The sequence below is a fragment of the Piliocolobus tephrosceles genome, chromosome 7 (assembly GCF_002776525.5).
Source record: "Piliocolobus tephrosceles isolate RC106 chromosome 7, ASM277652v3, whole genome shotgun sequence".
Classification (NCBI taxonomy): Eukaryota; Metazoa; Chordata; class Mammalia; order Primates; family Cercopithecidae; genus Piliocolobus; species Piliocolobus tephrosceles.
The window spans coordinates 71,668,587-71,694,116 of NC_045440.1; the positions used below are offsets into that span (position 1 = coordinate 71,668,587).

General features: G+C 37.2%; 1 protein-coding gene across 3 annotated transcripts in view; it reads left to right on the top strand.

Moving 5' to 3' along the window:
• Positions 1–25,530, top strand: part of XKR9 (XK related 9) — a 56,154-nt gene that overhangs the window by 11,735 nt on the left and 18,889 nt on the right. For all 3 annotated transcript variants that reach the window (XM_023184035.2, XM_023184033.2, XM_023184034.2), the window contains one exon: positions 21,401–21,621. In XM_023184035.2, coding sequence (XP_023039803.2) covers positions 21,401–21,621 — 221 coding nt within the window. The remainder of the gene's footprint in view (positions 1–21,400; positions 21,622–25,530) is intronic.

Genomic DNA, 25,530 nt, shown 5'->3' on the forward strand with positions numbered 1-25,530 from the left:
AAAGAAAGGTCAAATTGCCTTGATTTCCAGGGTCTCTTGATACACCTAGTAATTTTTGATTGAATATTATACATTGTATACAGATGATAGAAGATGATACAAGTTCCAAATGCTGCTATTTTGCTTTTTCTCTGGTAGGCATTTAGACTACGGTTCAGTCTGCTTTTGGTTTGCAGTCTCTAGGGAACTGAGAGTATGGTGTGGTCATCGCACCTCCTCAAGTCCTGAATGCTGATTTTTATCTTGGCACCACAAGACTACCAGAAAGCCTGTTTTGCTTTTTCAAGACTTTCTGCTTAGCTTTTAGTCTCTATGGTGTAGTTTCAAAATTTGGCACATATGTTCGTGGAAAAATTCATTGAGTTGAGGTCCCTCAGTAACAGACCTCTAAAACCTAGCTTAAACATCTTGAAGATTTTCTGGAGTGAGTTCATACAAAGCTGCTTTACTTTTTTAAAAGGCTGCATGGTGTATCCTTTAGTATGGATGTACCATAATCTATTGAACTAGGCCTCTCTTCTTGCCTAACAATAGCCCTTTGCTTGGGCAAAATCCAGGTTTTCAACCTCTTGTTCTGAGTAATAGAATCAGCAAGTATTTCCAAGCAATAAGCATTTGTAGATATATCAGCCCAGTTTATAGTTTCTCTAGTTGCTTTGGCAGGAGCATTGGTCTGTTCCAATATACTGGATCCTACCTAGAAGTATAGTGCGTAATGTGTGGTCTTAAATTGTTCTGAGTATAAAGTAAAACAAAACCTTTGCTGTTAACATTGATAATTTAAAAACCTCAAAACACTAGAATTCAATTTGCTATGCTCCCAACTAATATATTTATATTCTTGTCATTTTAATGCCTGTTGTTAATCCCACTAGATGATATTATTATGTATTTTTCTACTTTATGTAGTTAAATTCTACTAAATTTTATTTATGTTTATCCATATATTTACTATTCTCTTTTTTATTTCTTCTTGAATCTCAGGACTTCTACCTAGAATTACTTTTCTTTTCTTTTCTTTTTTTTTTTTTTTGAGACAGGGCCTTGTTCTCTCACCCAGGCTGACCTGCAGTGGTGCCTTCCTGGCTCTTTGCAGCCTCCGCCTCCTGGGTTCAAGAGATTCTCTTGCATCAGCTTCCCGAGTAACTGGGATTACAGGCATGCGCCATGACGCTTGGTTAATTTTTGTATTTTTAGTAGAAATGGGGTTTCGTCATGTTGGCCAGGCTGGTCTTGAACTCCTGACCTCAAGTGATCAACCCACCTCTGCCTCCCAAAGTGTTGGGATTATAGGCATGAGCCACTGTGTTCGGCCCTAGAATTACTTTACTTCTGCTTTCCCGAGGTCTGCCTTTTAGAATTTCATCTATTGAGGGGCTGTTGGTGACATCATCTCTCAATTTTTGGTTGTTTGAAAATATCTTTATTTCATTATCTTTCTTGAGAGATATTTTAGTGGCTGGCTATAGAATTCTAGATGAGTAGTTATTTTCTCTCTGCATATTATATTTGATTGTTTGTTGGATTCTATTGTTGCTCTGGAGGAGTTAGATTTTAGTCTCATTGCTGCTCTTTTGAAAGTGTTTTGTCTTCCTCCTCTGGCTGCTCTTAAGATTTTTCTCTTTATCTGTGGGTTTCTGCAGTTTAATTATATGTTTAGATGTAGATTTTATTTCTCTTGCTTAGGATTTGTTGGTCTTCTTGATTCTGTGGATTATTATCTTCTATTAATTCTACACAATTGTCAGCCATTATCTTTTTTAACATTTTCTTTACTATGTTTTGTGTTTCTTTCCCTTCTGGGATGCCAATCAAACATAACTATTAAATGTTAGATTTTAAAAATTCTTATTTTTTAACTCTCTCTGATACATTCTGTGGAATGTTATAGTCCAAATTCCTCTCTCTCATTCCTTATATCATTGCTGTCATTCATTTCACTTATAGTAAGTATACATAAGTATATAAATATATACACACAAGCATACATAATCAAATATATTGTCATATTATTTTGAACTGTTATCTGGATCAGTTAAAATTAAGATCAATTAAATGTAAGAATTATATTTAAATAATTTAAAATTAGATCAATTAAAAATCAGAAAAACAAGTTTTTGTTTATCTTCAATTATTCCTTCTTCAGTGCTCTTCCTTTCTTTATATATTTTAGTAGATCCGAGTTTCTGACCTGTAACATTTTCCTTTTCTTTGAAGAATCTATTTTAACATTTCTTGCAAGGCAAGTCTACTGGCAACAAGTTTCCCCAGTGTTTGTGGAAATCTTTATTTTTCACTTTTGAAGTATAATTTCACAGGGTACAGAATTCAGAGTGGTGTTTTCTTTCTTCTTCTTTTTATTCCTCTCAACACTTTAAGTATTTCACTCCATTTTTTAAAAAATTTTATTTTTTATTTTTTATTTTTTTAGACAGAATCTCACTCTGTTGCTCAGGCTGGAGTGCTGCAGTGGTACGGTCACAGATAACTGCAACCACTAACTCCCTGGGCTCAGGTGATCCTCCCACTTCAGCCCCACAAGTAGCTGGGACTACAGCTGTGTGCCACCACACCGAGCTAATTTTTATATATATTTTTTGGTAGAGACAGGGTTCTTTTTTCTAGATGGAGTCTTGCTCTGTTGCCCAGGCTGGAGTGCCATGGGCGATCTTGGCTCACTGCAACCTCCGCCTCCTGGGTTCAAGCAATTCTCATTTCTTAGCCTCCTCAGTAGCTGGGACTATAGGCATGTGCCACCACGCCTGGCTACTTTTTGTATGTTTTGTAGAGACAGGGTTTCACCATGTTGCCCAGGCTGGTTTTGAACTCTTAGGCTCAAGTGATCTGTCTCCTTCGGCCTCTCAAATCCATTCTCTTCTTGCTTGAATGGTTTCTGAGGAGAAAGTGCATGTAATTTTTACCTTTACTCCTTTAGGTAAATATACTGGATTTTTCATCTTTGGCTTCTTTTAAAAATTTTTTTCAGTTTTAATTATTATGGGTACATAATAGGTGTATGTATTTATGGAGTACATGTAATGTTTTGATACAGACATACACAATATGTGATAATCACATAAGGGTAATTGGGGTACTTATCACCTCAAGTATTCATTTACTTTTTTGTGTTAGGGACATTCCAATTTCACTGTTAGTTATTTAAAAATATACAGTAAATTATCATTGACTTTAGTCACCCTGTTGTGTTATCAAATGCTAGAGCCTATTCATTCTAACTACATTTTTGCACCCATTAACCATCCCTACTTCTACCTGACTCCCTGCTACCCTTCCCAGACTCTGGTAACTATTATTCTATTCCTTAACTCCATGAGTTTGTTTCAATTTTTAGCTCCCATGTATGAGTGAGAACATGTGAAATTTGTCTTTCTGTGCCTGGCCTGGCTTTTTTCACTTAATATAATGTTCTCCAGTTTCATCCACGTTGTTGCAAATGAAAATGACAGGATTTCTTTCTTTCCTCTCTCTTTCTTTATTTATTTTAAAATAGAGACAGGGTCATCATAGCTCATTATAACCTTGAACTCCTGGGCTCAGGTGATCCTCCCATCTCAGCAACCTGAGTTGCTAGCATCACAGGCATGTGCCATCAGGTCTGGCTAATTTTTAATTTTTTTGTACAGATGGGGTCTTAGTATATTGCCCAGGCTGGTCTCAAACTCCTGGCCTCAAGTAGTCTTCCTGCCTTGGCCTCCCAAAGTGCTGGGATTACAAGCATGAACCATTGTGCCCAGTCCAGTTCAAAATATTTTTTAGCTTCCTTGTGATTTTGTCTTTTACTAAAGGGTTAGACTAATAAATGTTTTTTCAAATATTTGGGTCTTTTGTGGCTATTTTAATGTTGATTTTTAATTTAATTCTTTTGTGTTCAGATAACATACTTTTATGTTTTCAGTCTTCTGAAATTTATTCAGACTTGTTTTATTGTCTAACATATGGTCCATCTTTATGAATGTTTCATGTACACTTGAAACATATGTGTTTCTGCAGTTATTCTGGTATTCTATAAATGAAATTTAGTAAGTATAGTTGATAGTGCCATTCAGACATTGTAGAGTTTTACTGATATTATGCTTAGTTGTTATAAGTGTTGGGGAAACTGGGTAACCATTTAGAAGGAAACAAAATATGTAAATTTTATTTGGCGATAATAGTTTTCACACAAAGGTCAGTCTTAGGCTATGCCCTGCCATGGCACATGATCTAGAAAAGAGGTCTCTTCTGTGGAGATGAAATCTTCATTCTGTGGAAGTGGTGGTGAAATCTTCAGAAGTATATTAGTGGAAACATAGAGGTAGACACTGGGAGAAATGTGCAATGTTGTATGTGTCTTTGGCATGTCACAGTTTTTGATGTGATAAAATACGGGTTCTAATTCTTCCAAGCCAGGAGAAAGTTTGAAAGGATAATCTGCAAGAGTTCTCCTCATCACCCATCCAAACCACAAGGGCAATAAACGAATTTTTCTCTGTATGGCATATGAATACACAGACCATAGATTTTTTTTTTTTTTTTTTTGAGATGGAGTCTTGCTCTGTTATCCAGGCTGGAATGCAGTGGTGCAACCTTGGCTTACTGCAAGCTCCACCTCCCATGTTCACACCATTCTCCTGCCTCAGCCTCCTGAGTAGCTGGGACTACAGGCGCACGCCACCACACCCAGGTAATTTTTTTGTATTTTTAGCAGAGATGGAGTTTCACCATGTTAGCCAGGATGGTCTCGATCTCCTGACTTTGTGATCCGCCTGCCTCAGCCTCCCAAAGTGCTGGGATTACAGGCATGAGCCACTGCTCCTGGTCTTTTTTTTTTTTGAAATTGATTGGAAAAAAAGGAAACAATAGCCAGTATATGCAGCATGAGAACAGTGAAAACTTTGTTAACTTATAAAGTTGGTATACTTTAAGATAGCATGTTGTACTTCTAGGTAGGATACCAGATAGCAGGATAAATTTCTAATGAATCAAATATTAGTGTAAAACACTATGAAAGAAAACATCGGAGAAATCCTTTATAACTTTGAAATGGGGAAAGCCTTTGTAACCATGACTCAAAATCCAGAAGATATTAACAATTGTAGATTTGATTATAAAAATGCGTGCTAATAAACAAAAGCAAAAATCCCAACACACACACAACAAAAGCATAACAAAGAAAAACAACATTAACAGGGAAGAATAATTGTAAACTTATAACAGTAAAAGGGCTAGTCCTCTGATATTTAAAGAACTTCTGGAAATCAAAAAGTAAAAGACCATCTACCCAACAGAAAAATGGGAAGAGAAAAAGGATAGTTCATAGAAAAGGAAATACAAATGGGCCTTAAGTTGTTTAAAAGATGCTAAGCCTCATTCATGAAAAATTTCAATTAAAACTACATTGAGATATTATTCCTCATTTACTAGATTGACAAAAATCTGAATGACTATATACTCTCTTGGTAAAGTACAGGAAAACAGATACTTTCATACCTTGTTCATCAGAGTATGGATTGGTATAATTTCTGTGGAAAGTAGCTTGACCATATTGCAAATATATATACACACACACACACACACATATATATATTATATATATATGTGTATTGGCCCTAGAGCTTCCTCTTCTAGTAATTTATCATACTTGCATACATGTAAAGTGATATCTGCACACAATTTTTAAGTGTAGCGTTGTTTGTAATAGAAAAATATTAACAATTTTAGTGTCTTTTGATAGAGTTTGTATTATACTATGCAATGGTATATTACATAACTATCATAAAGAATGTTAAAGTACTTTATATAGTGAAATGAAAAGATATCCAGAATTTATTTTTGGGTGAAAAGACAAGGTGCAGACAGGAGGTTTAGTATGATACAATATTCCTGTGTAACAAAAGATAGTGAAAACTAATGGATATTTATGTTTGCTTGTATCTGCATGAAGAAACTCTAGACGAGTACACATGAAACTAATAACTGAATTCCTGTGGTCATGGGGAAGGGTAAAAGCTGGATAGTGGGTTATAGGAGTAGGATAGAGTTTTCTTACTTATAACTTTCTAATTTTTTGAATTATTTAAATATTTTGTCCATTTAAAAAGGAAGAAAAAGAAAATTGAATTAGGTTGGGCATTAGTGGAAGATGCCAGATGGATAAACAAACACATTACTCTTTTTTTATTTTTCTTTCTTTGTTTTTCTTTTTGAGAATTTTTGTTTTAGGTTTAGGGATACATGTGAAGGTTTGTTACATAAACACGTGTCACGGGAGTTTGTTATTACATATTATTATATCACTCAGGTATTAAGCTCAGTACCAAATAGTTATCTTTTCTGTTCCACTCCCTCCTTCCACCCTCCCCCTCAAGTAGATGCCAGTGTCTGTTGTTTCCTTCTTTGTGTTCATAAGTTCTTACAATTTAGCTCCCACTTGTTTTTTTATTTTTTTTGGAGACGGAGTCTCACTCTGTCACTAGGCTGGAGTGCAGTGGTGCGATCTCAGATGACTACAACCTCTGCCTCCTGGATTCAAGCAATTCTTTCTCCTGCCTCAGTCTCCTGAGTGGCTGGGACTACAGGCACGCACTGCTATGCCCAGCTAGTTTTTTTTTTTTTTAAGTAGAAATGGGTGGAGGGAGGCATCTCACCATGTTGCCCAGGCTGGTTTCGAACGCCTGAGCTCAGGCAATCAGCCCACCTCGGCCTCCCAAAGTGTTGGGATTACAGGCATGAGCCACTGTGCCTGGCCAGCTCCCACTTGTAAATGAGAACATGCAGTATTTGGTTTTCTAGTCCTATGTTAATTTGCTAAGGATGATAACCCCCAGCTCCTTCCATGTTCTGGCAAAAGACATGATCTTGCTTTTTTTATGGCTGCCTAATATTCCATGGTGTGTATATATGCCACATTTTCTTTATCCAGTCTGTCATTGTTTGGTATTTAGGTGATGCTATGTCTTTGCTATTGTGAACAGTACTGTGATGAACACTTATGTGCATGTGTCTTTATGGTAGAATGCTCTGGGTATATACCCAATAATGGAATTACTGGGTCGAATGGTAGTTCTTTTAACTCTTTCGGGAATTGTCATACAGTTCCTCAATGGTTGAACTAATTTACATTCCCACCAGCAGTGTATAAGGGTTCCCTTTTCTCTGCAACTTCACCAGCATCTGTTATTTTTTGACTTTCTAGTAATAGCCATTCTGATTGGTGTGAGATGGTATCTCATTGGGGTTTTGATTTGCATTTCTCTAATGATCGGTGGTATTGAGCTTTTTGCCATAAGCTTGTTTGCCACATGTATGTCTTCTTTTGAGAAGTGTCTTTTCATGTCCTTTGCCCACTTTTTAATGGGGTTGTTTGTTTTTCTTTTGTAAAGTTGTTTAAGTTCTTTATAGATACTGGGTATTAGACCTTCGTCATATGCCTAGTTTGCAAATTCTTTCTCCCATTTTGTAGATTGTTTACTTTGTTGATAGTTTCTTTTGCTGTGCAGAGCTTTTAAGTGTAGTTAGATCCCATTTGTCAATTTTTGCTTTTGTTGCAATTGCTTTTGGTGTCTTCATCGTGAAATATTTGCCTGTTCCTAGATCCAGCATGGTATTACCTAGGTGTCTTCCAGAGTATTTTACAGTTTTGGGTTTTACATTTAAATCTTTAATCTGTATTCAGTTGATTTTTGTATATGGTGTAAGGAAGAGGTCCAACTTCAGTCTTCTGCATATGGCTAGTCAGTTTTCCTAGCACCATTTATTGCACAGGAAAATTTTTTTCCCATTGGTTGTTTTGGTCAGCTTTGTCAAAGATCAGATAGTCAAAGATATGTGGCCTTATTCTGGGCTCCTTATTCTGTTCCATTGGTCTATGTGTCTGTTTTTGTACCAGTACTATATTGCTTTGGTCACCAGTACCATATTGTTTTGGTCACTATAGCCCCATAGTATAGTTTGGAGTCAAATAACATGATGCCTCCAGTTTTGATCTTTTTGCTTAGGATTGCCTTGACTATTTGGGCTCTTTTTTGGTTCCATATAAATTTTAAAATAATTTTTTCTAGTTTTGTGAAGAATGTCATTGGTAGTTTAACAGGTATAGCATTGAATTTGTAAATTGATTTGGGCACTATAGCCATTTTAATGATATTGATTCTTCCTATTTATGATGATGGGATGTTTTTTCATTTGCTTGTGTCTTCTTTGATTTCTTTGAGCAGTGTTTTGTCATTCTCACTGTAGAGATTTTTTACCTGCCTGGTTAGCTGTATTCCTAGGTTTTTTACTTATTTATTTATTTTGTGGCAACTGTGAATGGGATTGCCCTTCTTATTTGGCTCTCAGTTTGGTTGTTGTTGGTGCATAGGAATGCTAGTGAGTTTTGTACATTGATTTTATATCCCGTAACTTTGCTGAAGTTGTTTATCAGCTAAAGGAGCTTTTGGGCCAAAACACTGGGATTTTCTAGATAATCATGTCATCTGCAAACAGAGATAATTTGACTCCCTCTCTTACTATTTGGATGCCCTTTATTTATTTTTTTTCTCTCTTGACTCATGGCTCTGGCTAGGACTTCCAATACTATGTTGAATAGAAGTGGAGAGAGAGGGCATCCTTGTCTTGTACCAGTTTTCAAGGGGAATGCTTCCAGCTTTTGCCCATTCAGTATGATGTTGGCTGTGCATTTGTCATAGATGGCTCTTCTTCTTCTTATTATTATTTTGAGACAGAATTTTGCTCTTGTTTCCCAGGCTGGAGTGCAATGGTGTGATCTTGGCTCACTCCAACCTCTGCCTCCCAGGTGAGGAGGATCTGCCTCCCACCCAGTGAGGAGGAACAGGATTGGCACCCACTTAAAACAGTCTGGCCATATTTTAGTAGAGCAGCTGGGTTGTGCTGGGGGTCCACTTCAGTCCTTGGTTGCCTCAGACACTCTGAAGTCCAAAGGCTGGAATGGCTAAGTTGCCCAAACAACAAGGTGGCCTGCCCCTCCCTCTAGGAGTGCCGTTCCAGGGGGAATTCAGATCTGTGTCAGCTGGAAAGCTCTGTTGGGGGTGGCTGGAGGCCCTGGTTGGGAGGTCCTGCCCAGTGAAAAAGAATGAGATCAGGTACCTGCTAAAGGCAGCAGTCTGGCCATGTTTTGATAGAGCTGCTGTGCTGTGCTGTGGGAATCCCTTCTGCCTTGGGTGGACTCAGACTCTCCGAAGCCTGAAGGCTAGAATGGCTAAGGTGCCTGAATAGCAAAGATGGCAGCCTGCCCCTCCTCCTAGGAGTGCCTCCTTAGGGAGGTGCAATGCCACTATTGGTAGCTGGCTAGAATTCCAAGTAAGTGGGTCTTAACTTGTGAGGTGCTGTGGAAATGGGGCCTGTGGGCTGTTGCTGTTCAGCCCCGTAGATTCAGCCTCTTTTCTAGGGGTATGTACAGGAGTCTAGCATCCTACTTTGCCATAGCTGCAGCTACTTTTGCTGGAAAGCCCTAGTATCTAAGCTTCCAGGGTCTCCATGCATGCCTGAGTGGCTGCTCTGCTGAGACTCTACATAGCTCTGTCTGTCAGACTGAAGACCGAAGGCCCTGGTGGAGTGGGTTCACAAGATCTGACCTGAGGGTTGCAAAGATCTGTGGGAGAATCATGATTTCCCCGGGTTGCTCTTTGACTCACCACTTCCCTAGGTTGGGGAGAATCCCCTGGCTCTGTGTTGTTCCCAGGTGGCTGTTGTCCTGCCTTGTTTTTCTTTGTTCTCTGTGGGTCAGGTTGTTTCCTTGATTAATCCCAATGTAAGTAGCTGGGTGTTTCAGTTGAAGATGTTGTATTTACTTGCCCCTTCTGTTTCTCTCTGAGAGCCAGGCACACTAACTGCTTCTAGTCAGCCATCTTGGCCACTTCATATCCCAACCCTTTTCCTTTCTCTTTGTATATTTTTAGTTCAGGAAGAGGCAGAATACTGAGATAGGTAGTGAGAAATGAGCAAAAATTAGAACAGTTCATAAAAATGGGCCAAATTGTCCAAAGGTTTGTCCAGGCTAAGTATTGTAAAACCTGAGATTTGCTGAATTGTGGGTTTGTTTCCCTAAGGAATAGAAAAATTGAATTCGTGTTGGTAGATGAAAGACAAGGGATAGCAACATGAATTATTTATTAGGTATGTGTGCCTCTTACTACTATGTATGCCATTACTGTTCAGGGGTCTGTGGTGTGGGATGTTTCATTTTCCAGAATATAAATTAAATGACAGTTTTGCATTTCTATTTTATGTGTGATTTGTGGTAAAAACCTCTCTCTGCCAAAGGAGAGTTTTCTTTTGATGGATATATGGAAGGCATTTGAATTATTTAAAATATGGAAATGACTTTTGCTCTTTTTAGTACATATGAAAAAGTTTAAATTATATAAAAATGAATACAATGGGAGTGGAATCTCCCTCCTCCCACAGATTCTTAGGCTCTTCTTTGGAGTTAAATGGGCATTAAATAGTTGCACTCTCCTTCTTACCTATTTTTCAATTTAAATATCCTTAGAGAGAGGTCATGTAGTCATGTTCAAATTTATTAGGGTTCAATATTTATAAAACTTTAGGGTAAATTTTACTTCAGTCTCCAACTCTTTGGGGATTTAAAAAATATGTTGGTTATTGATTTCACACTTAAATTTATTATGATAACATACTTCATAGGATTACAGTCTTTTTACTTTTATTAAGACTTGTTTTTATAGCCCAACATGTAGTCTAACTTGGTGAATATTCCATGTGCATTTGAAAAGAATTTCTATATTTTCAGTTACTGGATGTAATGTTCTATAAATGTCAATTAGGTCAATTAGGCAGATAATGTTAAATTATATCCTTACTGATTTTTTTAAGGTCTCCTTTTCCTCTCAATTCCTGAGAGTTAGGTGATAGAATCCTCAACTGAGAATGCGGATTTATCTTTTTCTCACTTTACATTTGACAATTTTTGCTTTGTGTATCTTAAAGCTCTATTAGGTGCATACAGATTTTAAAATATTATGTATTCATGATGAATTTATTCTTATATTATTATGACATGTTGATCCTCTTTATCTCTGGTAGTATTCCTTCATTTGAAGTCTGTTTTGTCTGGGATATTAATATAGCCATATCAAGTTTTTTATTTGGTGATTTCCTTTCAAACTATCTGAGTCTTTATGTTTAAAGAGAGTCTCTTGCAAAACACATGAATTTGTATCTGTCTTTTTAAAAATCCAGGTTGTTGATCTCTTTTAATTGGAGTGTTTAATCCATTTACATTTAGTGTAATTATTAATATGGTTGTTTTCTGACTTTGGTTCTTTCTGGTGAGAAGTCAGCCAACATTCTCATTGTTTCTCTGTGAGGAATATGTCTTTTTTCTCTGTGTATTTTTTCAGGTTTTCTTTTTACATTTAATTTTCAGCAATTTGAGTAAGATGTGCCTATGTAGGGTCTTTGGGTATTTATTTTGCTTGGGTTCATTGAGCTTTTTGAGTCTGTATGTTACTGGTTTTGATTAAGTTTAACAAATGTTTTGGGTTAATATTTTGTCAAGTATTTTTTTCCCCCTCTATCTTTTCTTCTAGGACTTCAATTTTACCTGTTATTGTTGTTATGTTCATTTTTTTTTTCTCCTAAGTTTTTCCCCTTTGTGCTTTAGTTTGGGTGATTTCTTTTGACCCTTAGTCATAGTCTAGTGAGATCTTAAGTCTCTTGAGTGTTAGTCTAGTGAGATGGCTATAAAACAAAATACAGGTTTTAAACAACAAAAATTTATTTCTCAGTTTTGGTGGCTGAGAAATCCAAGAGCAAGGTGCTGGAAAATTTGGTGTCATAGATGGTGCCTTCTCGTGGTGTTCTCACATGGTGGATGGGCAAGGCAGCTCTCTAGGGCCTCTTTTATAAGTGCACTAATACCATTCATTTTATCATCTTCCAAAGGCTCTTCACCTCAAATACCATCACATTGGGGATTAGGTTTCAACAAATGAATTTTGAGGTAACACAGACATTTAATCTATTGCACCTATCTTCATGTTCACCAATCCTACTTTTGTTGCTCTTTTCTGCCTTGTTTTCTTTTATATTTTGTCTGGAATTTATATTTGTAATCAGTAGGGGAGTCAGCCTGATACAATGTAATTCATCATTACTGGAAGCTGGTGGCTTTTTATTTCAAATAAAAGAACATATAGGGATAAAAATATGGGAAGACACTATGTTAAGAAAGCCCTCTCTGCTTTTTCCTTTTTTTGGCCTATTTGTCATTTGTTTCATAAAAGTGAAGCAGGCTGGGCATGGTGGCTCACGCCTGTAATCCCAGCACTTTGGGAGGCTGAGGCGGGCGGATTACGAGGTCAGGAGATTGAAACTATCCTGGCTAACACGATGAAGCCCCGTCTCTACTAAAAATATAAAAAATTAGCCGGGCATGGTGGCAGGCGCCTGTAGTCCCAGCTACTCAGGAGGCTGAGGCAGGAGAATGGCGTGAACCCAGGAGGCGGAGCTTGCAGTGAGCAGAGATCATGCCACTGCGCTCCAGCCTGGGTGACAGAGGGAGACTCCATTTCAAAAAATAAATAAATAAATAAATAAATAAGTGAAACAGTGTCCTATTGATTAAAAATTATATTCATATTCCCTTTTTGACGAAATTACCCTCAGATAAGCAGAACTTTGTATATATTTGCCATTAATTGTTTCAGAATTAGAAAATATTTCTACCTAAAGACACTGGAAATTAAAATGTGTACATTTGTAGGCAGCACTATCTGTTTTGTTTTTAACAGACACTTAACATGTGCCAGGTCCTGGTCTAAGCATTTTACATATATTAACTCATTTAATTCTCACAACAACCCAATGAGGGAGGTGTGATGATTGGCACTATTTTCCAGATGAGGAAACTGAAGCACAGAGAGATTAAATCAGGAAGTAGCAGAGCCAGAATTTAAACCATGGCATTCTGGCATTATTAGAGTCTGCATTCTTAACTACTTTGCTCTGCTACCTCTCTCAGTTTCTACTGCGTGTAATAATTATGCTCTGGGTATGTTTATACTTGTGAATTTCTCAAGTTTTTCAATAGTATCTGCCCTATTGGATTATAAACCACTTAAAGAACAGGAATCACATACTCTCTACTATGTCAGATACCCAGAAAAGGCTAAAACACAACTTTTCTTAGAAATCTTGCTTATAAATCCTAGGCAGTATTAATCATTTTTTCTTCAGTACTTACAGTTCAGTGTTTGCCTTTCTGATGAATGACTATTGTTTTTCTGCCTTATACTGCAGCTAGTAGTTTATAGGCTTGGCCCTCCCATTAGGTTGTGAGGTCATTGAGGGTAGAGACCATGCCTTCATCATTTTTGTTGACACTCTTCCCTACCCTGGCATCAGTCCACATTGAGTATAATAGATCATGTTATTCCAGAACTGTGATGGTAAAAATATGCTTCTTTTTGCCAGATGAAGAATCTTTGCATATCCATATATTTGTCTTGTTTACAATGGGAATACTTTATATTTGTGTTTTACTTTCAGCTTTCCAAAGTCCTTTCATATCTACCATCTATTTATCTTTATGGAAAAAATGTCATGAGCTTTCATGTATTACTTCAGTAAATATTTCTTGAGCACCTATTATGTGCCGATACTGTTCTGGTTGTTTAGGATATAGCAATGGACAAAACAAAGTCTGTCCTTTCATGTAGATTACATTCTTATGAGAAAGTAAAGATAATAAACCAAAATAAATAATGTGCTAGGTGGTGATAAGTACTTCGAAGAAAAATAATATGGGATAAAGGGATAGAATATGGTAGCGAGTACTACTTTAGATGGTATGATCTGGAAGGCATCTATAAGTAAGTATAATTTGAGTAGAGACCTGAATGAAGTTAAGGAGCAAACTGAAAATATATGGAGTTTAGAAGAGTTCTAGACAGAAGAATTAGCAAAGACAAAGGCCTTTAAGTTGAGAAAAACAGCAAGGAGGCCATACTGGAAGTGGGAGAGAAATGAGATGGAAAGGTGGTTGTGGTGGTAGTGTATGTGGGAGATAGATCATGGAGGGCCTTGTAACATATGGTAAGGACTTTGGATTTCATTCTAAGTTTGATGGAAATCACTGAAACATTTTCTACCCCAATGAGGAGTGACATCTGAATTATGTTTAAAAAGTTTAATCTGAACGCTGTGTAGGGAATAGCTTATATGGGGAGCAAGAGTAGAATCAGAGGGACCAATTATAGGCTGTCGAAATAATAGGCCAGAGAGTTGGCTGCTTAAACAAGGGTGGTACTAGTGGAAGTGGTAAGAAGTGTTTAGATTCTGGATATATTTGAAGTTAGAACCAAGAGCCAAGCAAACTTGCTGGGGAATTTTTATAGCGCATGAAAAAAGAGGAGTTGGAACTATTCCCACATTTTTGGTCTGAGGAATATTGTGAATGTTATTACCATTTACTGAAATGGGAAACGTTGGCAGAAGGAACAGGTGGAAACAGGGCATATGTCATTGCCTTTATTTTATACATGAGGAAACTGAGACATAGATAAAGACTTTTGATAAGCTTTGGGGGTAGAATACTGGTTGCCTTACTGCTAGCCTCAGATTTCTTCTAAATAAACGTTTCAATTTTTTTTGTTATCGATTTTATCTATGGGGTGATAACTTGTGTTTACTTTACAATTCTTTCAAAACAAGAGCCTGAACAGGGATATTTCAAGAGTCTTTGAAGTTTTATATATTTTCTGGGATGGTAATGGTCAAAGAGCCTAGCACTTTGTAGGTATTGAGTAATTGCTTTCTAGATTAAATTAAGGGATGATTCAATCTCATCTTCAACCTTGATATTCTCATAAGGGAAATTATCTGTGTTGTAGTTCAGATCAATTGCATGAATGGATAATTGCAGTTTGTTTTTCAGAAAGTAGTGATTAAGACTGGAAATAATAAGATCTGGGTTTGGACCCTGGGTCTACCCCTTACTATCTGTGTAACTTTCAGCACATCACTCTATCTTTCTCAGCTTTAGTTTTTCCATCTGTGAAATGGAATAATGCCTACTTTTCTCACATAATTATTGTAAAGATGAAATGAGATTATGTATACTTAATAGAACCAGCACACAACCGGCACATCAAACATGCAATAAAGGTTTACAGGGTCTGAATCTCAATAAAGCCACTGAGATATTCACAAAAAATCTGTAGTAGAGAGAATTTGTGGAAGAATTGTGTACTTAAAACACATATTCCTGAGGTGGGGTGCCAACATGGCTGAATAGGAACAGCTCCAGCCTCCAGCTCCCAGCGTGAGCGACAGAAGATGGGTGATTTCTGCATTTCCAACTGACGTACTGGGTTCATCTCACTGGGGCGTGTCGGACCGTCGGTGCAGGACAGTGAGTGCAGCCCAACGAGCGAGAGCTGCAGCAGGGCGAGGCATCACCTCATCCGGGAAGCGAAAGGGGAAAGGGAATTCCTTTTCCTAGCCAAGGGAAACTGTGACACACAACACCTGGAAAATTGGGTCACTCCCACCCTAATACTGCACTTTACCAAGGGTCTTAGCAAACAGCACACCAGGAGATTATATCCCACGCCTAACTCGGAGGGTCCCATGCCCACAGAGCCTCCCTCATTGCTAGCACAGCAATCTGAAATCTAACTGCGGGGCGGCATCAAGGCTGGGGGAGGGGCGCCCGCCATTGCTGAGGCTTAAGTAGGTAAACAAAGCTGCTGGGAAGCTGGAACTGGGTGGAGCCCACCGCAGCTCAAGGAGGCCTTTCTGCCTCTGTACACTCCACCTCTGGGGATAGGGCATAGCTAAACAAAAAGCAGCAGAAACCTCTGCAGATTTAAATGTCCCTGTCTGACAGCTTTGAAGAGAGTACTGATTCTCCCAGCACAGAGGTTGAGATCTGAGAATGGACAGACTACCTGCTCAAGTGGGTCCCTGACCCCCTGAGTAGCCTAACTGGGAGAGCCTAACTGGGTGTAGCCTAACTGGAGTGGACCTCAAGCAAACTCCAGCAGACCTGCAGCTGAGGGTCCTGACAGTTAGAAGGAAAACTAACAAACAGAAAGGACATCCACACCAAAACCCCATCTGTATGTCACCATCATCAAAGACCAAAGGTAGATAAAACCACAAAGATGGGTAAAAAGTAGTACAGAAAAGCTGAAAATTCAAAAAATCAGAGTGCCTCTCACCCTTAAAGGAACGCAGCTCCTCGCCAGCAATGGAACAAAGCTGAACAGAGAATGACTTTGACGAGTTGAGAGAAGGCTTCAGCCGATCAAACTTCTCAGAGCTAAAGGAGGAACTACGAATCCAGTGCAAAGAAATTAAGAACCTCGAAAAAAGATTTGATGAATGAATAACTAGAATAACCAATGCAGAGAAGTCCATAAACGACCTGATAGAGATGAAAACCATGACATGAGAACTATGTGACAAATGCACAAACTTCAGTAACTGACTCGATCAACTGAAAGAAAGAGTATCAGTGATTGAAGATCAAATGAATGAAATGAAGTGAGAAGAGAAGTTTAGAGAAAAAAGAGTAAAAAGAAATGAACAAAGCCTCCAAGAAATATGGGACTAAGTGAAAAGACCAAGTCTACATCTGATTGGTGTACCTGAAAGTGCTGGGGAGAATGGAACCAAGTTGGAAAACACTCTGCAGGATGTTATCCAGGAGAACTTTCCCAACCTAGCAAGGCAGGCCAACATTCAAATTCAGGAAATACAGAGAACACCACAAAGACACTCCTCAAGAAAAGCAACTCCAAGACACGTAATTGTCAGATTCACCAAAGTTGAAATGAAGGAAAAAATGTTAAGGGCAGCCAGAGAGAAAGGTCGGGTTACCCACAAAGGGGAGCCCATCAGACTAACAGCAGATCTCTTGGCAGAAACTCTACAAGCCAGAATAGAATGGGTGCCAATATTCAACATTCTTAAAGAAAAGAACTTTCACCCCAGATTTTCATATCCAGCCAAAGTAAGTTCCATATATGAAGGAGAAATAAACTCCTTTACAGACAAGCAAATGCTGAGAGATTTTGTCACCACCAGGCCTGCCCTACAAGAGATCCTGAAGGAAGCACTAAACATGGAAAGGAACAACAGGTACCAGCCGTTGCAAAAACATGCAAAATTGTAAAAACCATCAATGCTAGGAAGAAACTGCAACTAACGAGCAAAATGACCAGCTAACATCATAATCACAGGATCAAGTTCACACATAGCAATATTAACCTTAAATGTAAATGGGCTAAATGCTTCAATTAAAAGACACAGACTGGCAAATTGGATAAAGAGTCAAGAACCATCAGTTTGCTATATTCAGGAGACCCATCTCATGTGCAGAGACAGACATAGCTCAAAACAAAGGGATGGAGAAAGATTTACCAAGCAAATGGAAAACAAAAAAAGGCAAGAGTTGCAGTCCTAGTCTCTGATAAAACAGACTTTAAACCAACAAAAATCAAAAGAGACAAAGAAGGCCATTACATTATGGTAAAGGGATCAATTCAAGAAGAAGAGCTAACTGTCCTAAATATATATGCACCCAATACAGGAGCACCAAGATTCATAAAGCAAGTCCTTAGAGGCTTACAAAGAGACTTAGACTCCCACATAATAATAATGGGAGACTTTAACAGCCCACTGTCAACATTAGACAGATCAACGAGACAGAAAGTTAACAAGGATATCCAGGAACTGAACTCATCTCTGCACCAAGCGAACCTAATAGACATCTACAGAACTCTCTACCACAAATCAAGAGAATATACATTCTTCACAGCACCACATCTCACTTATTCCAAAATTGACCACATAGTTGGAAGTAAAGCACTCCTCAGCAAATGTGAAAGAACAGAAATTATAACAAACTGTCTCTCAGACCACAGTGCAATCAAACTAGAACTCAGGACTAAGAAACTCAGTCAAAACCACTCAACTACGTGGAAACTGAACAACCTGCTCCTGAATGACTACTGGTACATAATGAAATGAGGGCAAAAATAAAGATGTTCTTTGAAACCAATGAGAACAAAGATACAACATACCAGAATCTCTGGGACACATTTAAAGAGCAGTGTAGAGGGAAATTTATAGCACTGAATGCCCACAAGAGAAAGCAGGAAAGATCTAAAATTGACACCCTAACATCACAATTAAAAGAACTAGAGAAGCAAGAGCAAACACGTTCAAAACCTAGCAGAAGGCAAGAAATAACCAAGATCAGAGCAGAATTGAAGGAGATAGAGACACAAAAAACCCTTCAAAAAATCAATGAATCCAGGAGTTGGTTTTTTGAAAAGATCAACAAAGTTGATAGACCACTAGCAAGACTAATAAAGAAGAAAAGAGAGAAGAATCAAATAGACGCAATAAAAAATGATAAAGGGGATATCACCACCGAACCCACAGAAATACAAACTACCATCAGAGAATACTATAAACAACTCTACGCAAAAAAAAAAAAAAAAAGAAAAAGAAAAAAAAGGAAAAAAAAAAACCTAGAAAACCTAGGAGAAATGGATAAATTGCTGGACACATACACCTTCCCAAGACTTAACCAGGAAGAAGTTGAATCTCTGAATAGACCAATAGCAGACTCTGAAATTGAGGCAGTAATTAATAGCCTACCAACCAAAAAAAGTCCAGGACCAGACAGATTCACAGCCTAATTCTACCAGAGGTACAAAGAGGAGCTGGTACCATTCCTTCTGAAACTATTCCAATCAATAGAAAAAGAGGGAATCCTCCCTAACTCATTTTATGAGGCCAGGATCATCCTGATACCAAAGCCTGGCAGAGACATAATAAAAAAAGAGAATTTTAGACCAATATCCCTGATGAACATCGATTTGAAAATTCTCAATAAAATACTGGCAAACCAAATCCAGCAGCACATCAAAAACCGTATCCACCACGATCAGGATGACTTCATCCCTGGGATGGAAGGCTGGTTCAACACACGCAAATCAATAAACATAATCCATCACATAAGCAGAACCAAAGACAAAAACCACACGATTATCTCAATAGATGCAGAAAAGGCCTTTGACAAAATTCAACAGCCCTTCATGCTAAAAACTGTCAGTAAACTAGGTATTGATGGAATGTATCTCAAAGTAATAAGAGCTATTTATGACAAACCCACAGTCAATATCATACTGAATGGGCAAAAACTGGAAGCATTCCCCTTAAAAACTGGCACAAGACAGGGATGCCCTATCTCACCACTCCTATTCAACATAGTGTTGGAAGTTCTGGCCAGGGCAATCAGGCAAGAGAAAGAAATAAAGAATATTCAATTAGGAAAAGAAGAAGTCAAATTGTCCCTGTTTGCAGATGACATGATTGTGTATTTAGAAAACCCCATATTCTCAGCCCAAAATCTCGTCAAGCTGGTAAGCAACTCCAGCAAAGTCTCAGAATACAAAACCAATGTGCAAAAATCACAAGCATTCGTATACACCAATAACAGAAAAACAGAGAGCCAAATCATGAGTGAACTCCCAGTCACAATTGCTTCAAAGAGAATAAAATACCTATACCTAGGAATCCAACTTACAAGGGATGTGAAGGACCTCTTCAAGGAGAACTACAAACCACTGCTCAATGAAATAAAAGAGGACACAAGCAGATGGAAGAACATTCCATGCTCTTGGATAGGAAGAATCAATATCGTGAAAATGGCCATACTGCCCAAGGTAATTTATAGATTCAATGCCATCCCCATTAAGTTACCAATGACTTTCTTCACAGAATTGGAAAAAACTACTTTAAAGTTCATATGGAACCAAAAAAGAGCCCTCATTGCCAAGACAATCCTAAGCAAAAAGAACAAAGCTGGAGGCATCATGCTACCTGACTTCAAACTATACTACAAGGCTACAGTAACCAAAACAGCATGGTACTGGTACCAAAACAGAGATATAGACTAATGGAACAGAACAGAGCCCTCAGAAATAATACCACACATCTACAACCATCTGATCTTTGACAAACCTGACAAAAACAAGCAATGGGGAAAGGATTCCCTATTTAATAAATGGTGCTGGGAAAACTGGCTAGCCATAAGTAGAAAGCTGAAACTGGATCCCTTCCTTATTCCTTATACAAAAATTAATTCAAGATGGATTCATGACTTAAATGTTAGACCTAAAACCATAAAAACCCTAGAAGAAAACCTAGGCAATACCATTAAGGACATAGGCATGGGCAAGGACTTTATGTCTAAAACACCAAAAGCAATGGCAACAAAAGCCAAAATTGACAAATGGGATCTAATTAAAATAAAGAGCTTCTGCACAGCAAAAGAAACTACCATCAGAGTGAACAGGCAACCTACAGAATGGAAGAAAATTTTGGCAATCTACTCATCTGACAAAGGCCTAATATCCAGAACCTACAAAGAACTCAAACAAATTTACAAGAGAAAAACAACCCCATCAAAAAGTGGGGAAAGGATATGAACAGACACTTCTCAAAAGAAGACATTTATGCAGTCAAGAGAGACATGAAAAAATGCTCATCATCACTAGCCATCAGGGAAATGCAAATCAAAACCACAATGAGATACCGTCTTATACTAGTTAGAATGGCGATCATTAAAAAGTCAGGAAACAACAGTTGCTGGAGAGGATGTGGAGAAATAGGAACACTTTTACACTGTTGGTGGGACTGTAAACTAGTTCAACCATTGTGGAAAACAGTGTGGCGATTCCTCAAGGATCTAGAACTAGAAATACCATTTGACCCAGCCATCCCATTACTGGGTATATACCCAAAGGATTATAAATCATACTGCTATAAAGACACATGCACACGTATGTTTATTGTGGCACTATTCACAATAGCAAAGACTTGGAATCCACCCAAATGTCCATCAATGACAGACTGGATTAAGAAAATGTGGCACATATACACCATGGAATACTATGCTGCCATAAAAAAGGATGAGTTCATGTCCTTTGTAGAGACATGGGTGCAGCTGTAAACCATCATTCTCAGCAAACTATCACAAGAACAGAAAATCAAACACCGCATGTTCTCACTCATAGGTGGGAATTGAGCAATGAGATCACTTGGACACAGGAAGGGGAACATCACACACCGGGGCCTGTTGTGGGGTGGGGGGAGGGGGGAGGGATAGCATTAGGAGATATACCTAATGTAAATGATGAGTTAATGGGTGCAGCACACCAACATGGCACATGTATACATATGTAACAAACCTGCACGTTGTGCACATGTACCCTAGAACATAAAGTATAATAATAAAAAAAACCCACATATTCTTTTTCCCAAATTATTATGTGTATTAACAGACATGTTATAAAGAATATAAGACTAAAGAGAAATGTTTATGTTTACTTTATAGGTATTGGTTTGCCTTGAAAAGGGGTTACCATGCAGCTTTTACGTATGACAGCAATACTAGTAACTTCATGGAAGAACAAATCGATCTACATAAAGAAGTTATAGATAGAGTGACTGATTTGAGCATGCTCAGACTATTTGAGACCTACCTGGAAGGCTGCCCACAACTTATTCTTCAACTCTATGTTCTTCTGGGGCATGGACAAGCGAATTTCAGTCAGTGTAAGTTTTTCTTAACACCTTGTGTTAGATGGATGCCACTGAGACCTTATGTCAACTATATAAATCTTTGACTGACTTTAGAAATTTTTAACACTTTAAAAATAATTTATTCTTTTGAAAAGGAAGTATGGTAATATGGTTGAAATATCAAGAAATATATGGATATATACTGTATCCATCTGCCCAGAAAGAAAACTACTATTGTTAGTTATTTGATGATCCTTCAGAAAAGTTTTTAAAGCGTATGTCCTTTTTTTTTCTTTTTTCCTTAACACAAATGGTAACATAAAATTAAAACTGTCTTCGTTTTTTGTGCCTCGTAGTATATCTTGGAGATCCATTCATATTAGTACAGAAAAATTTCCCACATTCATTTTTATTTTCTGCATAGTATTGCAAATTATGAATGTACCATAATTCATTTAACAAGCTCCCTATTTATGTTAATTTAGGTTGTTTCTTATATTTAACCATTGAAAAAATGCTGCAATGAGTAATCTTATGCATAAATCACTTGCATGTAAAAAGTATATCCATTGGGTAAATTCCCAGAAGTGGAATTACTGGGTAAAAGTGTAAATGCTAAAAAACTAATGAATGTTTTGCAAGCTGGCCAATGTGTTTGCTGTTTTACAGTAGATTTGCTCATTAAGGTAAAAATGTTCATTTTTTAAAGAAAAGTTTATTTTCATCTTCCTTTTTGAAAAGTCCGTACATAATCTGTTCCAATCAACATTTCCCAAATATTTGCTCATCACTGCACTGAGAAATCCCTATACTTTCTTATCATTGAGCTTTTACTCATGGAATTCTCTCTCCCTTGACATTTATCTCTCTCCCCATCTCTGCTCCCTACAGATAATCAAAGACTCAATTATTCTTCAATCATTGCAGTGGAATGACTATTGAACTTTATATCTCTTTAGTGACACATGTTACATCTTTCCTTCTATTTTACTTTTTCTCTGTGTATCTTATATTCCCTACCAGATCCTCTCCCTGAAAGCTGGAATGGATTTTCTACATCTTTGTATACCTCCCAGTGCCTAAAACAATGTGTTGTTTATACTGAGGGCTCAATAAACAGTTGTTGAATAGAAAAAAAAAAAAAAAAAGAAAAGTCCTTTTATAGGTAATTAACTTGAGATGTTAAAAAACGATTTATTTGCTAAATAATAGTCCCAAATTGCATTAATGACTAGAGTTCCATGTATTCTCAGATTCATTTCAGGGAGTAAGATTTTTATCTTCCCTGGAGTTCTTGCTGTCCTAGACTCACATGTGATATCAGTTAAACAGTGTCTCTGTTCCCATCTTCTTGTAAACCTCTAGAACATAGCCCCTTCTAATATTTTTACCTTTACTTTGATTGTTAGGAAGACACAAAATGATTGTGTGTATGAGATCTCTATTGTGTATGAGATCTTTTTTTTTTTTTGATGCAAATAATTCATAGGTTGGGTTCTATGTGATGCAGAACCCTTAACAGTTCTGTATTATATGGTTCTGAAGTTAGAAGTTCAAAATTTAGATCTTACAGCGTGTATTATGGGAGATCTCATGATGATTCCCAAGGATACATAGCATCTGGACTACCTATGAGATCCAGTGATAGCTATCTTTATGTTCAGTTTTCATCTATATAGTTTCTTATTGAAGTAGGAAATTGAGATAAGTTATTCAAAAATAGCATAAAATGAGATACAATTCAATTGTCTAACAATAGAGGAATTGGTAAATAAATTATTGTAGGCTGTTAATATGGAAGATTATGTAGCCACTAGAGTGTTTACAAAGAACTTTTAATGACACAAGAAAGCGATTATAACATAGAATGTAGGCAAAAAACAGTTTATAAAATTTTCTGCTAGCACATTTTAAGGTTACAAAGAGATTATTATATAGAAAAATGTCTGGAAGAAAATATGCAAAATGTTAAGTGTGTCTGATTCTGGGTGGAGGAATTATGAATGATTGTTTTCATTTAAAAAGTACTTTTCTGAATTTCCAAATTTTCTATAGTAACTATGTACAAAATTATGTTATATGAATTCTGAAATTAAATCAGTAACAAAAAACCTACCAACCAGAAAAACCTTAGACCAAATGGATTCATAGCTGAATGCTATCAGATGTATAAAAAAGAGCTGGTATCAATTCTACTGAAACTATTCCAAAAAATTGAGGCGGGAATCTTCCCTAATTTATTCTCTGAGGTCAGCATCCTTTTGATGCCAAAACCTGGCAGTGACACAAGAAAAAAAGAAACTCCAGGCCAGTATCCTTGATGAACATAGACACAAAATTCCTCAACAAAGTGCTGTGATTATGGCGTGAGCCACCGCACGCAACCTACAATCATTTTGTAGTCTTTGTCATGAGATCTTTGCCAAGGCCTATGTCCAGAATGGTATTTCCTAGATTTTCTTCTAGAGTTTTTATAATTTTACATTTTATGTTTAAGTTTCTAATCCATCTTGAGTTGATTTTGTATATGGTAAAAGCAAGCGGTCCAGTTTCAATGTTCTAAATATGGCTAGCCTGTTATCCCAGTATCATTTATTGAATAGACAGTCCTTTCCCTGTTGATGTCTTATTTAGTGAACATGGGAGTCCTGTATTTTCTTCACTGATGTCAGTACTTAATGCCAAATAAATTAATAAAAATCTCTGATTTAATAAGTACAGAATTAAGAATAATGTCATTGGACAAAGTTATTTTAGACTGAGGAAAAGGCATAACAAAGGCATAGTTTGACAATGGCACAAATTCAGTTTGAACAGAGTGTAAGATACAGGTTAGGGCAGCAATATGATAGAAAAAAATGTTAGAAGCAGGTAGGAAAGTGGGAAATTGGCAAAAATGTCAAATAGTAGTGTCAACTAGATGAGAATAGACTATCGTGCCCTCACATTAGGAATGAAAGACCTGTTGACATCTGAAAGACAATTTAGTGAATACATGTTAAGATCAGGTACACTGCCTTGGAATCCTAGCTCCGCCACTCACTAATCTTACATATTGAAGCAAATCATGTAAACTTTTCCCCTATGCTTAAACTAAATGTAGTCTCAACTTAGTTTCTCTTAGCCACATCCCCAAAATGCCCACAGCCACTTGAACATACTAGGGGAATATGTGAGAGAAAGTAAGCAAGAGTAGAAAGAGACAGGGAATTTAATCAACTGCAATTAAAATGTCTTATTTTTGCAAATTTTATAAAAATATGTGACAAGGTGAACACATGAGTCTTTGCTAGGGTTGGAAGGAGACTGGGCAAGTAAGAGTCCCTAAAATTTTAGCTTCACCATCTTACTGATATATTCATCTTTGAGGTAACAATATTGATTAGCCTTAAACTTTGATATGCTTAATATTTAGCATATTATGTTATGTTATGATTTCTAGAGAAATCACCAAAGAATAAAAACAGGGCATATCATTAAAGGATATGAGTTATTAGATTGAAAGAGTGAATAAAAATAGCTCATATCAAGCACATCATTATATCATTTCAGAGAAGCAAAGAAAGATGATTCTAGAAGATTTGAGAGGAAAAAAAAGTAATGTACTAAAGATAGAAAAACTGAATGGCATGAAATTTTTAACCATAACAGTGAAATTAAAGCATAATAGAACAGTTAGTTTAAGGTTTCAATGGAAAACATTTTTTTTTTAAATTTTGAATTCTATTTCTAGCAAAACTGTATATCAAGTATGAGGGTAGAATTAGGATGTTTTGAGATATGCAAGGTCTCAAAAAATTTTGCTTCTGAGAAATTTTTTTCTGGAAGGCCTGGCAAAGTTGAATCAAAACATGAGGGTAAACCAAGAAAGATGATAGGAGAACAAGGAAACAGGAAGGCAATGTAGAAGAGAGGTGAAGGGAAGTTGCGGGAAGATTGGAA